General features: G+C 40.8%; 1 protein-coding gene across 1 annotated transcript in view; it reads left to right on the forward strand.

The window, feature by feature from the left end:
* The window catches only part of PATJ (PATJ crumbs cell polarity complex component), a 332986-nt gene that overhangs the window by 19838 nt on the left and 297539 nt on the right, over positions 1–15609 (forward strand). Inside the window, 4 exon segments of the mRNA XM_060231912.1 lie at positions 650–740; positions 2550–2641; positions 3279–3420; positions 9712–9846. Of these exon segments, the coding sequence (XP_060087895.1) occupies positions 650–740; positions 2550–2641; positions 3279–3420; positions 9712–9846 (460 nt within the window).

The following is a 15609-nucleotide window of genomic DNA, read 5'->3' on the forward strand; positions in this document are numbered from 1 at the left end:
TGAAAATGCCTTCTTCCTTTCTGTTAAAATTGTGCTGGTGTTTGTAAATCTCAATAGCTTCTCTGTTCAGGCGGGTATGATAATGTGAGACCATAGAAAGGACTTCAGTTCTTTCAAAGTGGATGACGTGGTCTCCTTCTTGAAGTGCATGTTCAAGCTACAGCTGATTTTTCTGGCTGAAACAAGCGACAGTGTCTCTTGTGTTCGGTGAGACGGGTGTTGATACTGCGTTGGGTAGTGCCAATGTAGACTGCACCATAGGAGCAGGGTATTTTGTAGACTCCAGGGGTTGAAAGTGGATCTCTCATATCTTTGGCCAAGCGCAGCATGTAGCGGATCTGTTGTGTGGGCTTGAAGACTGTGTCAACATTGTGGTGTTTGAGAATTTTGCCAATGCGGTCGGTGACAGATTTTATGTAGGGCAGGAAGGCTGTACCCACATTTGTGTGTGGCTCGGGATTTGGTGTGGATGGTCTCCTGGGATGGAGGGCTCTTCTAATTTTTTGTTGGGAGTATCCATTGGCCTGCAGTGACTGTTTGAGGTGGTGTAGTTCCTGTTGGAGTTGGCTTATTACTTATTGGAGTTGGCTTATTACTAATGTTTATGTTATTGAGCATAAAGGTATAAATTGTGTGGTTTGTTTTGCAGGAAAATGAAATTCAGGAGGTTCAGCTGGTGAAAAAGGATGGACAAAGTCTGGGAATAACAATTGTTGGCTATACAGGAGTTACTGACAAAGGTGAGTTTTAAGTTGACTGTAATTTTAAGTAGTAAAAGAGGCTATGAAACTAATATGTCAAGTTTAATGTAGAGATAGAAAATTAAATGGAAACAAAACTCCTGTCTTGCAGCCAAAATTCATGGCTGGTTTACCTAGTTTTCTTCAAAACAAGACAAACATTCTCTTCTGTTTTTTCATACATCTGTGATCTGAGCTGAAAGCATCATGATAGAAGCAGAAATGTAGAATTTCTAGAAATTTTGAAACTATGGAGGGGGACAGGTTTTTCCACCCGATAGAACAAGGACATTTTTTTTTTGGTGTGTGTGTGTGTGTCTGTGTGAAATTATGTGAAATACTTCATCAAGTTAAACTTATTGTGTTAGTAACACAGAATTCATCATTTATAATTTAGCTTGAAATTTGGCAAATTTATGAAATTTAAACATATAAATGCGATCATTTTCTGCAAGCAAAATTGCAAATCTATGCAGTACTAGAGAGACAGTGAAAATAACTGTAGTGTCCTCAAAACAACACAAGGAGACCCTTATCAGCTCTATTTTAAAAGCAAGTTTAAGAAAAGAAGTACTTATTGTCCATGCATGGTGTACAAGGTCAGGTCTGAGTTGTTAATTCGAGAGGGTCAGAACTCTAAAGATCATGGCCAAAGTTCAAGTTAGTCTCACTTCTTGAAAATTAACAGAGAGTCCTGTTGTGGTTTAAAGCCTGAGGCCTTGATCCTAAGAAATCATAGTTGACAGATACAAAGTATATGTCCAGTTAGTAGGATTACCAGCTCTGGGATGGGAAATACATGTAGATTTGGGGAATGGAGGCTGGGGAGGGTGAGCTTTGGGGAGAGGAGGTACCTCAGTGGGGTACAATGCCATAGAGAAGTCATTTTTTCCCTAGGAAATCAGGTGTAATAGTGGGAGATCTCTAGGCTCCACCTGCAGGTTGAATGGTCAGATTGCGTTGTTTGTTTAGCCTGCTGAAAGTTGTTTTAAGATGTAGGTTGTTTAAAAATACATGAGATGTGCTATGCAATTACTTCAGTTTAATGTAAGAAAATATGAAATTGTCAGGCAGGGGTGGCCAACGGTAGCTCTCCAGATGTTTTTTGCTTACAACTCCCATCAGCCCCAGACATTGGCCAGGGGACCCTGGCTACAAGACCCTTCATACTTCACTCATGTCATTTTCTTGCAATTTAAATATCTTATAGGTTCAAATAAAAATGCAGTGCATGGTTAATAACTCAAGCTAGCTATTCCCTCATTAAATTAGGCTTATTACCTTGTTAGAGAGTCACTGAGATTCCCACAATACCCTGGATTCAGAGTATTTAGTGTTCTGTTATTCATTCTAAGTGGGGTCTATGTTAAATGTAATTTTAGTTAAATTCTCTAGTTAAATTAGAAGTAATGGGTATAATTGTTATGCAGTGGCGCAGGGAGTGGGGGAGGGGTTTTTTAAAAGCAAAAATTGCAGTGGTTTTTTTTTTGCTTCACTTATAATTCCTTGGTCCAGAAACATTGAAACTAGTTTTCTCTCTCAGCCAGCTGACTGCTTGTATTGAAAACTTCAGAAGGTCTTTATCTAAGCATCTACCTCTAATCTGTAGTGTAGGACAGAATGGTCTGACAACATTTTATTGTGACATAAGCCTTCCTGATATAATAATATTCTTTATTAGGTTAAACAAAAATTATTCTTTGTTTGTCCTGCAAACTATTTCTCAAATGGAATCTGGAATCTCTGCAAAATGAAGTTTTTTGTGTTCTGACAATTAATAGGCTTTCTTCTGTTTGTTTTTCTTTGAAGTGGATTCTTCTGGGATTTTTGTCAAAAATATAGTACCTGGCAGTGCTGCAGAACACAGTGGTCAGATAAAAGTCCATGACAAAATTATTGCTGTAAGTACATCTTCCCTGGACCCTATTATGTCTTGAGTTGTAAAATGTTACTAGTAATGGAGATTATTTTAAGTTGCCCTTTACTCAGAGCAGCATGGAAGCTTTCATACCATGATTAGATCCCTCCTGCCCAGCAGGTTTCTGGTGTAATGGGAAAGCCACACACAATGTGTCCAGTTCATACTTCGTTCAGATGTAGTTTCCACTTCAATAAGATGGCAGTCATAGAAAAGCTGTTATCTTATGTCTGTATGGAAAGGACACTTATTATAAATTCACGTTTATGAAAAGCCTCTGAACTTTGATTGGAATTCCTGAACTCTTTTATAAGAATCCCATGTATCCACACATAAGGGCATTCCTCCATCCCCCTGCAGAGCTGATTTTAGATTTATGGTTGGCTAGTCTCATTTGACTTTTCATGACTGAGTTCTTCTTTTGCTTAAGTGATGATGTTTAGTACTGACTGGTCATACAAATTGAGTCCCATTTATTTGGTCAGCAAAGATTTGTTGATGTGTCTTTGTGTATATAATTGCATCTTAATAAGCAATACACATTGACATTCTCATCCATTTAATCAAGTTTGTGTTATGGATTACAATGTAAAAAATTGACTGGTTATGTATTATGTTAGGTTGATGGGATTAGCATTCAGAATTATACTAACCAAGAAGTTGTGGAGGCATTGCGTAATACAGGACCAAGTGTTCACCTGACATTGCTTCGAAAGAAACAGTGTTATACTGATTTCCTTTCAGAAAGAAGTTTAAACAGAGGTAAATCTTTTCTCTCTCTCTCTTTATTAACCATGGCAAATATTCTTAATTGATTTCACTGAACAATTTATTTCTTTTCTTTTGTTTTCTTTGCTAAATGTTCCATGGCAGCAGTCTCACAAGCAATGTTGAAAGGGTCAAGCTCATTTCAAAATAAATATTATCAAAAATATATTTTTATTTATGATGTATACAATAACAAAGATTAAAAGATTAAGAACAAATGGTCTGAAGACTACACAACATCAACATGAGCTTTACATAAGCTATAATAATTTTACATATAGAGCTGGTTAGCAGTCTCACAGTTTTCAAGTACGTTACCATGCATAATCTGGCTATTCCAGTTTGGATAATCCTGTAGAGCAGGGGTTCCCAATCTTTTGCAGCCTATGAGTAGCTGTGGAATTCTGACACAGGGTAGGTCAGGACAGCTACAAAATACCTACTGCAGAAGGTGAAGTCAAACAAACAAAGGAAGCCCAAATGCAAGGGAGTAGAAGGGTATATGTAATATGGATGTATACACTGGGGGGGGGGGGGGGGTGAAAAAAAGTAAAGTGGTGGCAGTTGTGACTGAAATAATGTGGTTTTACTTGGCATAGTCAATCTGTTCACCAGTGGCCAATCAGAAGCCCTATCTATCCCCATCCACATTGGGGACCCCAGCTGTACAACCAGTTAATTCAGGATATTTATTTGCAGTATTTTACTGCTTTATGACCTAAAGTGGTTACAACTTTAAAAATGCCTTCCTTATTCATAGAAGCATAATATATTTGAAACATATTAAACATGCATTAGAGTTAACCATATGCCTCTAAGGGCTCTAGAGTACGTTACCATGCATAAACTGGCTATTTACTGCATATTTTTATCAGTGCATATGTGACCACTTGGTTACCTATTAGTTTCTAAAGACCCTGAGGGTCTCTAGTGTTGTACAGTTTCATGTAATATGGCTGAATACAAAATAATAGTTTGTCTTTGGATCGCTAAAGTTCTCTTTAGAGTCCCGTTAAGATCTTTAAATGTGCCCTGGTTCTGTGTATCATAGAATCATAGAGGAGGGACCTCCAGGGTCATCTAGTCCAATCCCCTGCACAATGCAGGAAACTCACAAACACCTCCCCATAAATTCACAAGATCATTGCTGTCAGATGGCCATCTAGCCTCTGTTTAAAAACCTCCAAAGAAGGAGAGCCCATCACCTCCCGAGGAAGCCTGTTCCACTGAGGAATCGCTCTGTCAGGAAATCTTCCTAATGCTGAGCTGGAAGCTCTTTCGATTTAATTTCAACCCTTTGGTTCTGCTTCTATCTTCTGGGGCCACAGAAAACAATTCCACACCATCCTCTAGATGACAGCCCTTCAAGTACTTGAAGATGTACTCTCAGCTGCCTCCTCTCCAGGCTAAAAACATCCCCAGCTCCTTCAACCTTTCCTTATAGGACTTGGTCTCCAGACCCCTCACCATCTTCGTCGCCCTCCTCTGGACCCATTCCAGCTTGTCTATATCCTTCTTAAAATGTGGTGCCCAAAACTGAACACAATACTCCAGGTGAGGTCTTACCAGAGCAGAGTAAAGCGATACCATCACATCACGTGATATGGACACTATACTTCTGTTGATATAGCCCAAAATTGCATTTGCCTTTTTAGCTACCGCATCACACTGTTGATTCATGTTCAGCATATGATCCACTAAGACCCCTAGATCCTTTTCGCACATGCTACTGCTAAGACAAGTCTCCTCCATCCTATATCTATGCATGGGATTTTTCCTATCTAAATGCAGAACTTTACATTTATCCCTGTTAAAATTCATTTTATTGATTTTAGCCTAGTTTTCCAGCCTGTCAAGGTCATCCTGTATCCTGTTTCTCTCTTCTACTGTATTTGCAACTCCTCCCAATTTAGTATCATCGACAAATTTTATAAGCATTCCCTCTATTCCTTCATCCAAATCATTTATAAAGATGTTGAACAAAACAGGTCCCAGGACAGATCCTTGCGGCACTCCACTTGTCACTCCTCTCCAGGAGGATGAGGAACCATTCACAAGCACTCTTTGGGTGCGATCTGTCAACCAGTTACAGATCCACCTAATGGAACAGGATCCAAACCACATTTTACCAACTTGTCAAAAAAGGTAGTATGTGGAACCTTATCAAAAGCCTTACTGAAATCAAGATAAATGATATCTACATCATTCCCCTGATCCAGCAAGGTAGTCACTTTTTCAAAAAAAGAGATCAGGTTAGTCTGACATTACTTGTTCTTGAGAAACCCATGCTGGCTCTTAGTAATCACATCCATTCTTTCTAAATGTTCCAGGACTGACTATTTGATGATTTGTTTTAAAACCTTTCCAGGCATAGACGTCAAGCTGACGGGTCGGTAGTTACCGGGATCCTCTTTTTTCCCCTTCTTGAAGATGGGGACAACATTTGCCCGCCTCCAATCTTCCAGCACCTCTCCTGTTTTCCAAGAATTCTCAAAAATAATAGCCAGAGGCTCAGAAATTACATCTGCAAGCTCTTTTAGAACACTTGGATGCAATTCATCTGGCCCTGAGGACTTAATTTCATTTAAAGAAACTAGGTGTTTATGTACTACCCCATGCTGATCCTAGGTTGGAACTTCATACCCTCCTTATATGTTCTGTTTTTGCCATGTTGAGTACCATTTCCCTCATAAGACAAGAATGAGGAAAAGTAGGAATTGGGCATTTCTGCCCTCTCTTCATTACCTGTTACAATTTCGCTTTCTTGCCCTCACAATGGGCCTACCATGTCCTTGCTCTTTTTCTTATTCTGAACATAAGAAAAGAACCCTTTTTTGTTGTTTTTAGCATCTTTGGCCAGCCTAAGCTCATACTGAGCTTTAGCTTTCCTAACTTTTTCTCTACAAGCACTGGTGATTTGTTTATATTCATCCTTGGTTATAAGGCCCTCCTTCCAATTCCTAAAATAGTCTTTTTTATTTCTCAGGTCTTTAGAGAGCTGTTTATGGAGCCAACTTGGCTTCTTTAGGCTTTTTCCATTTTTTCTTCTCATAGGAATTGTCTGTGATTGTGCTTTCAGTATGTCTCTTTCAAGAAACTCCCACCCCTCCTGAACCCCCTTCTTCCTGAGTATTTCTGACCATGGGATTTTACCCAGTTCTAAGTTTAACGAAGATTGCCTTTCTGAAGTCCAACCTATAAGTCTGACTTCATATAGCTTTTCCCTTCCCTAAGACTGTAAATTCCAAAATCACATGGTCACCACTGCCCAGGGTGCCCACTATTTCCACTTCTTCAATAAATTCTTCTTTGTTGGTGAGAATCAAATCCAAGATAGCAGATCCCCTTGTTTCCTTCTTCAGTTTCTGGAAAAGGAAGTTGTCAGCAAGACAAGTCAGGAATCTATTTGACCTTTCATTTTTAGCAGAGTTGGACTTCCAACAGATGTCCAGGTAATTTAAATCTCCCATGATCACTGTATCCCTTCTCTTGGAGAACTTTGCAATCTGTTGCAGGAGTATCTCATCCAAGACCTCTGCCTGGCTTGGTGGTCTATAGCAGACCCCCACAATAATATCACTGTTATTTCTTACTCCTTTTATTTTTACCCAGAGACTCTCAACTGAGCTGCCATGCTCAGATTCACATATTTCCTCACAAGTATATACCTCCTTCACATAAACTGCTACACCTCCGCCCTTTCTCATTTGCCTGTCCCTTTTAAATAAGTTGTAACCCTGAATCTTAATATTCCAGTTGTGAGTGTCATCCCACCAAGTTTCAGTAAGACCTATTATGTCATAGTCTCCTTCCTGTATTAGGACTTTCAGTTCCTCCTTTTTGTTTCCCATACTCTGTGCATTAGTGTAGAGACATCAGAATCCACATTTTAGGCATCCCAAGTGTTTCGTTTCCGTACAAACCTGCAAATTCACATTACCTGGCATATGCACCACTCTCTGCAAATCTTTAATGTTCTTATCCCCAGTTTCTGGCATCATATGAAGCTTTGAATTATTGTCTCGCTCCCCCATACAATTTAATTTAAAGCCCTCCTTATTAGGTTAGCAAGGCTGTAACCAAACACCCTTTTCCCTACCGCTGTAAGGTGTAAACCATCTCCCAATAGAAGACCATCATCTCGAAAGTGTAAGCCATGGTCCAGAAATCTGAATCTTTCCTGACGACACCATCGACGTAGCCAGTCATTTATTTGAAGTATTCTTCTTTTTTGTCCTTTGCCACGGCCTTCAACAGAAAGCACTGACGAGAACACAACTGTGCGCCCAGCTCCTGCACCTTCTGACCCAAAGCCACATAGTCTTTTCTAATACGTTCAGGGTCATGACGGGCAGTATCATTTGTTTCCACGTGGATCACCAAGATCTTTCTGTCACATGTTGGATGTGTGCCCCTGGCAGACAGCAGACCTCCCAAGACGACAAGTCCAGTTGGCACACTTTGGGCTCCACCCCTCTGAGCAAGGAGTCTCCAATCACCACCACCTTCCTCTTCCTACATTGGGTTCCGAATCAGTTACTGTGGGGAGCAGCAGAGGCTCAGAACATCTCCTGATTTTCTTTCTCCTTCGGGTTACATTTTTCCAGGAACCCTTCTCCTGTGCTGGGTTCTCTTCTAATTGCTGAGATACCATTTCCCCTCCCTCCTCTAGTCCTTTCAAGAGCGCCTCATGCGTTCTGTCAAGAAAATCCTCATCTTCCTTTATACACTGTAGTGTGGACAATCATGCCTCCAGTCCCCATATCTTCTCCTCCAGCAGGGCCACTAAGTTACACTTGTTGCAAGTGTAATTGCTGCTACTCTCAGATAGAAGTACAAACATCCCACAGTCTTTGCACATCACTGCTTCTGCTCCCTCACCAGTCATATTGCTGCAATCCATTTCAAAATTTCTTTATCTTGACTTTTCTTTAAATCTCACTACCAACTGCCACTTGAAACTACTTGTGAGTAACTACCCACCTTTCTACAGAACCCCAGGCTAGACCCCCAGGCTAAGAGCCACAGGCCAAGAGGCCTCTGGCAAGGATGAGCCTTGCAAATTCTTCTGCAAAATCTTGTAAAATCTTCTGTTCTGTTCTGATTGTTACCAGAGCATGGCCTTCCATGCAGTAACATATCTCTTCTTCAGTAGTCTTGTCCAGGTCCTTCCTTTTTCCCACTCCAAAACCAGATAAAGGCTTTTTAAAATTATTATTCTGCCATGTTTTGGGAATTCATGATTTGTGATCATGCTGTTTCCTCTAGGGGCTACTTGTTGTTGTTTTTTAATGATAATATTGTATTTATTGATGTGTTATCATCTTTTAACTATCATCTTTTAACTACCTTTGGTTCATTAAGGGGAAAATGAGATTTAAAAACAAGACATTGAAATATTTTATGGAATAGTTCTTACAATCTAATTTCATTAATTACTAATGCTTCCAATCCTTTAAGGAATTTTTTAGAGGGGGGGATCTCTTAATGATAGGCACTCAACGAAGATTTGTTAAAGGTGTGTCTGTGGATGGGGAGTAATTCATATGAAGACATAATGTATAAAGTTTAGGCTGGAGAGATGATTGAGAGGTGATATGATAACCATCTTCAAGTGAAGGGCTGTCATATAGAGGATGGTGCAGAGTTTTCTGTTGCCTCTGAAAGTTGGACCAGAACCAATGGGTTGAAATTAAATCAAAATAGTTTTTGACTAAATTTTCGGAAGAACTTCCTGACAGAGCAGTTCCTCAGTGGAACAGGCTTTTTCAGGAGGTTGAGGGCTCTTCTTCTTTGGAGATTTTTAAACAGAGGCTAGAAAGTCATCTGACAGCAATGCTGATTCTTTTAACTTGGGCAGATCATGAGAGAGAGGTCAGGAAAGGTTGCATCAGTACTTAGTTCTTGTGGCCCCTTCTTTTGCCACTTTGGGATCAGTCAGCAATTTTTCTCCAGGCCAGTTTACCAGGGATCCTGGAGGTGGTTTTTGTTTGTTTGTTTTTTGCCATCCTCTGAACTTGGAGCAGGTGTCACTGGGTGAGTGTGGGGGGGGGGGTATTTGTGAATTTCCTGCAGGGGGTTGGACTAGATGACCCCGGAGGTCCCTTCCAACTCTATGATTCTAAGTTGTATGTCATATCACAAAAATCAGATTCACTCTAGTGAGATGAAGGAAGTGTGATCATGTCTAAAATGGAAGCAAGATTATTTAAGGGAACTGGTGTTGTGTGCTGTCATCATCCTTTTAAATGCATAATTGACCAGATATTTTTGGAAAACTTACAGTGCAGTCAAATGCGCCAGCCATTTTCCTGTCTGGAGTTGTGGAAACTGAAACTAACTTAGATAGTGAAAGTGAGGAAGCTCAAGATCAAAATGATAAGTCTGAAAATGAAAATCAGCAAAAACTACATTCAGTGGGTAAGAGACCCCATTTGAAAGAATAAATGTTATTTATAATTTTGTAACACTCTGCTACAAAAAAATTACTGTTTTATGGTTAGAGATCAGAAGGTTTCCAGTGTACCAGGTAAGCATAATCCTATTAGTCTGCCTTCAATAACAGTAGGAAAAATATTAAAATTCAGGCAGTGGTCTGTTTGGATCTGATCCAATAAGAGAATTCTGAGCACATTTCTTCTGAGAAAGACAATTCTTTAAAATGTAAAAGAAAAAAATAACTTGCATAGGACTGATTGGCTAATGGTTCCTTTGAAAGCATAATTTATTAGCTTTAGTCATTTAGAATGTTTACTAAATCTATCTTACAGAACCAATTTTATTAATTAATTAATAGAATTTATACCCTTCCTTTCTGAGCCATCAGGGCCACCAAGGAAACCAGCAAGTAAAATTTTAATGTATCCTGGTTTTTCCTGCTTCTTACAGATGCCATGCTATATCTTTGAATTGCAGATATGCTGTTTTTTAAACATAGTGTAAACTGTTAGGGTTTTGCTGATGTGACTTACAACTAGATGACCTTTCAGAACTTTCAGACTTGCATTTCTAGGACATAGTTTTTCTATGACTTCAAGGCCCTGTTCACACAGCATGTTGAGTCTGTGTTAAACTGACCCGGTTCTGTTTCAAATATCTTTGTTCCGGATATTATTGATCAGACTGCCATACTGCAATTTGAATCACTCTTCTGTCATCACACAATGGCACCATGCAGTTCTTTTTTTTTTGTTTCCTCCACTGTTATACGCATAAGAGCATAATACGCATATGCGCATGCACATAGGTAAAAACATTACGTGTTTATGCAGGTATGCACATATCACTAAGAAGTAAGAAAAAAAAATGGCAACTGTAAACCAGATGTCTGAGGCTCCTTTTGCTCTGGGACAGCCTTCAGACATCTGGAAGTTGGTTAATATCGCAGCAGAACTATCCAGATGGAGAACACTATGAGGTGAAACCTGACAACTCAAAAAACACCACAAAGGAGCAAAATAATCTGGTTGGAAGAAGGATTGGAGGGGGGTGACAATGATTGACTACTGGGAGGCAGATGTTGCTGTCTGATCAGCTACTTTTAATCCAGTAGGAAACAGCAGCGACAACTGATTAAACTGTGCATCTGAAAAGGCCCCAAGTTTCCTTAAATATATAAAGAGAAGCCTTGTCAGACCACTGGCCCATCTGGCCCAGCACTGAATATATATGTCAAAGTCTATCTCTCAGCTATGTCACCTCCAATTGTTTATTTGATCTTAAAATGCCAGAAGTTAAACTTGGGATATTTTATGTGTGAAAATAATGTACATTACCATGGAGCAGGACACTTGATTTTAATTAATTTTAAGGGCAAAGTTTTAGTTCTTTAAGACTGAAAGCAGCATGTCTTTAGAGATTTTGGAAGACGTGTGCATTCAGTACAGTAATGCTCCTCATCTTTTCCATACTGATGCTTTGCCTGACTCTGCCAGCTGATACAAGAAGTCAATATGATGACTAGTGGGCACTGTTGTACAGATGCACTTCTGAAGCTATACAATTAGGTGTTGGGACAGAAGTCACAAGTCTGTTTCAAGAAGTAGCTTGTGGATACTTGGGAATTTGAACATTGAGGTAGCCCCTGATTGTGTCCCTATCATTCTGAGTCTCCACATAGTCACAACTTAGAGTGCCTTTGAGAAGCAGAAGTAGTCATAAATGTTGGGGCTTAAATGGTTGTATTATTCCTTACCTATTAAACATCTGTTTCTGAGAACCCATATGAAAATATCCAAAGTTAAGTTCTCTGCAACTAGTAGCAGGGTGGAGGTGATGCAAAAAGCCTGATGCTGAAAAGAGAGCAAGCAGAAGCAGCATGACACCCTAAGTAGTAACTGGGGATGCCCCTGCCCTACCAGCCCTCTCCTTAGGTTCTCTGATCGACTGGCAGTGGCCAGGGCAGGCCCCAGTTTCCTGCACTTGCCACTGACCTGCCCCATCCACCTGGCAAGAATTGCTGTGGCCACCATCACTTTCTCCACCCTCTTCCCTCCCCTCAGTGCCACAAACAGGACCCATGGTGATTATAGGCTCTGGTTTCTGTTAAGTAATGAAACTTCTTCATGGGTAGGAAATCTAGTGTTACTTTTTTGCAAGGCATACTTTTCATTTTTTGGTGAGATACTTTGATACCAAGCTGCGTATGTAGCCTTTTGCTTTGTTAGATATATTAACACTGCAATCTTTGTAACATTTGGTATTGGTGTTTCATGCCACACACTGCAGTTGACAAACTGCAGCTAATTTCAGTACTCATCATGCCAGGGCATTCATCGGCTAATGGAAATTATTCTAAAAACTGAGAAAGTAATCTCTAGCATAAAATTCTGCATTCAAATACTTGTCATTTGGTAAGATTTAATTTTATTACAGAAATAGTTAAAACCATATAGTATACAAAGATTTAAGAATGTTTCACACTGGTAAATATACTCATTTACTTTTTCTTGCTTGAGAGCTAAAAGCAGTCATTTTATTTCAAACATGGTTTGATACTAAAACGCTATTTATAAAAAATCACCCTGGAACAGAATTTAATGGTGAAATTAAATTCCAAAAATAGTTCTTATATTGGAAATGCTGACAGGCACTTAATTATAATAGCACTAAAGTAAAACACCACTAATTTAATGTCCTGTCTAAACTCTGGAAACACCTTTCTAAGTTAATGTAAAAAGTGTGTTTTATAAGATGTGTTGTTTCTCTTTTAGGTCAAATTGTGCTAAACCGTCATTAAAACTCTTGTTTCCTGCAGAGGCAGGCTAGCAAGCATGTTTTGGTGCAATCAATGAAAAACATTTGAGGAATACAGTATGCATGGGGCCCTATGTCCTAGAAATGTAGAGAAGCCCAAACATCAGCGTTAACCTGTGGCTAAAATGATTGTTTTAGCTACAAGAAAACTGGTTCAGTGCACTCTTCAGAGCCAGTTATGGCACAAGCATTACAGGGTACATACTGATGATCATAAAGATAATGCATGGGACATAAATTGCAGCTGCTAATAATAACAATGGTAATGATAATATGATTTGTTTCATCACTCCATCCTGCTCTGGGTGATGTACATCAGTAAAATATGTTTAAAACACAAGAAATACACAGATAAACACAACAATACAATAAATTTATCCTGATGGTGTCTTGCCAATTAAATTATCCTTCTGGGATATCAGAGCATAGGAGGGTGGGGGTGGAAGCCTTCTAGAGGGGGGACAAAGGTAGGGTTGCCAAGTCCAATTCAAGGAATATCTGGGGACTTTGGGGGTGGAGCCAGGAAACATTGGGGTGGATCCATGAGCAAGGTTGTGACAAGAATAATTGAATTCCAAAGGGAGTTCTGGCCATCACAATTAAAGGAATCGCACACCTTTTAAATGCCTTCCCTCCACTGGAAATAAGGATGGGGCACCTTCTTTGGGGCTCATAGAATTGGACTCCCTGGTGCAGTCCTTTTGAAACTTGGAGGGTATTTTTGGGAGGAGGCACTGGATGCTATGCTGAAAATATGGTGCCTCTACCTCAAAAACCATCTCTCCCAGAGCCTCAGACACCTATGGATCAATTCTCCATTATACTCTATGGCGGCGTTTCCCATCTGCAGGGTCGGGACCCAGCACCGGACCATGGAAGCCTCTGTCCCAGGTCACGGGGGCCTTCCGTTGAGGTCCTGCTGCTGGGCAGAGCTTAGCTGGGCCTACCACATCTGAGGGGTGGCCCCAGGGCTCCCCAATGCCAGGCGGAGCTGAGCGGGGCCTGCTGCTTCCGCACAGTGGCCCCAGGCCTCCCCGATGGATGGAACTGAGCAGGAGCTGCCGCTTCCGTACGGCGGACCCAAGCCTCCCCAGTGCCGGGCGGAGTTCAGCGGGGCCTGCCGCTTCTGTGCGGCGGCCCCAGGGCTCCCCGACGGTGGGTGCAGCTGAGCAGGGCTTGCTGCTTCAGCGCAGCAGCCCCAGGCCTCCCCAACGTCAAGTGGAGCTCAGCGGGGCCTGCCACTTCTGCGCAGCGACCCCAGGCCTCCCCGACATCAAGTGGAGCTCAGCGAGGCTTGCCACTTCTGCACGGTGGCCCCAGGGCTCCCCAACGCTGGGTGCAGCTGAGCAGGGCCTGCAGCTTCAGCGCAGCGGCCCCAAGGTTCCCCAATGCCAGTGGAGCTCAGCAGGCCAAGCTGAGGAAGCGCAGGAAGTCAGCATTTCAAAGGTGTGTTGCTCCCATCCCCTTTCCGTTTTTCTTTTTCTTTCGGTTCTTTTCTCTTTCTTTCTTTTTGCTTCATTACTTTCACTCCTTTCCTCCCGTTGTCTTCCTTCCTATTTCCTTTCTCTTTCTTTTTTCTTTTTGTTTCCAACTCTCTCTCTCTCCCTCCATCCCCCCCTTTCTTTCTTTCTTTCTTTCTTTCTTTCTTTCTTTCTTTCTTTCTTTCTCCCTGTCTGTTTGCTTTATTCCCACTCACCCTCTCTCGTATATTGTGAGCCACCCTGAGCCTGCCCTGGCGGGGAGGGCGGGATATAAATAAAAAGTATTATTATTATTATTATTATTATTATTATTATTATTATTTCTGTCAGTCTTCCTGTCTTGCTTTCTCTCTCTCTCTCTTTTTCTGTCAGTCTTTTCCCCTTCTTTCCTTGCCATTGCTAATTTGAGTAGACTGGGGGGGGGGAGCTTAAAATGCCCTGCCATTTCATGTTTTCCCAGGCTGCCATTTCATGTTTCCACAGGCTGAGAGCATTTTATATTTTTAGTTTTCTGCTGTGTGATCCTTGTGCTTTTTCTTGATGTTTTAGTTAACACACAAAGTCAAAACCTTTAATGGCATAAGGATGGTTATTTTTGAAATTGCATTGCAAAATCCCACTATTCTCCTACCTTTCCTTAACAAAACATTGCAAGAGTTTAAGCATGTTTGTATACCATTTCCTGTCTCCTGGCTCCACCCCCAAATTTTAGTGGGCCACGAAGGAGAATTGTAAAAATAACCAGGCCACCGGAGGGGGGGGGGAGTTTAGGAAACCCTGCTCTATGGGAATTGGTCTCCATAGGGAATAATGGCGTGCACAGCAGACATTTCCCTCCCCCCTACTTTCTGATGACCCTGAAGTGGGGGGAGGGCCTCCAAACCGGGAGATCTCCTGTCCCCACCTGGGGATTGAGTGCAACCAAATAGAGAATCATGGTAGAGAGTGACTGAAGAAAAAACCAATGTTTCCATGAAAACCAGTCACAGAAAATGAAAACCACTACAACTCAATAGGCAATAATACAAAAATTATTTTTATATACTCTCCATTAAAAAAAACTCATATAAACATACCTTTGAATAAAACAAATAAGAAGAAGGAAAAGGAGGAACACAATCTTATCTGTTTAAAGTCCAAGTTAATGTCTGTTCTTAAGTATGCAGTTCTCCACATTGACAGGAATCCTCGGTGCCGCTTGCCTCCTGAGGAGTCCTGTGGAGTCCAACGATATCTTCCTTCATCCAAAAATTGATTTTAATATTTACACACATCCAAGATACAACTTTTGAAGGTCTTGATGCAAGACCTTTGAAAGTCGTAACTTGGTTGTGTGTAAATATTGGAATCTTGCTATGCTCTGAATTAATTATTGAAGCTAGACAAAGCTTGGAGTGAAATGAGGAAATAACAAGTACGATCTCATTGCTGTGTTATTAAAATAAAT

Source organism: Heteronotia binoei, chromosome 2, assembly GCF_032191835.1.
Source record: "Heteronotia binoei isolate CCM8104 ecotype False Entrance Well chromosome 2, APGP_CSIRO_Hbin_v1, whole genome shotgun sequence".
NCBI lineage: Eukaryota > Metazoa > Chordata > Lepidosauria > Squamata > Gekkonidae > Heteronotia > Heteronotia binoei.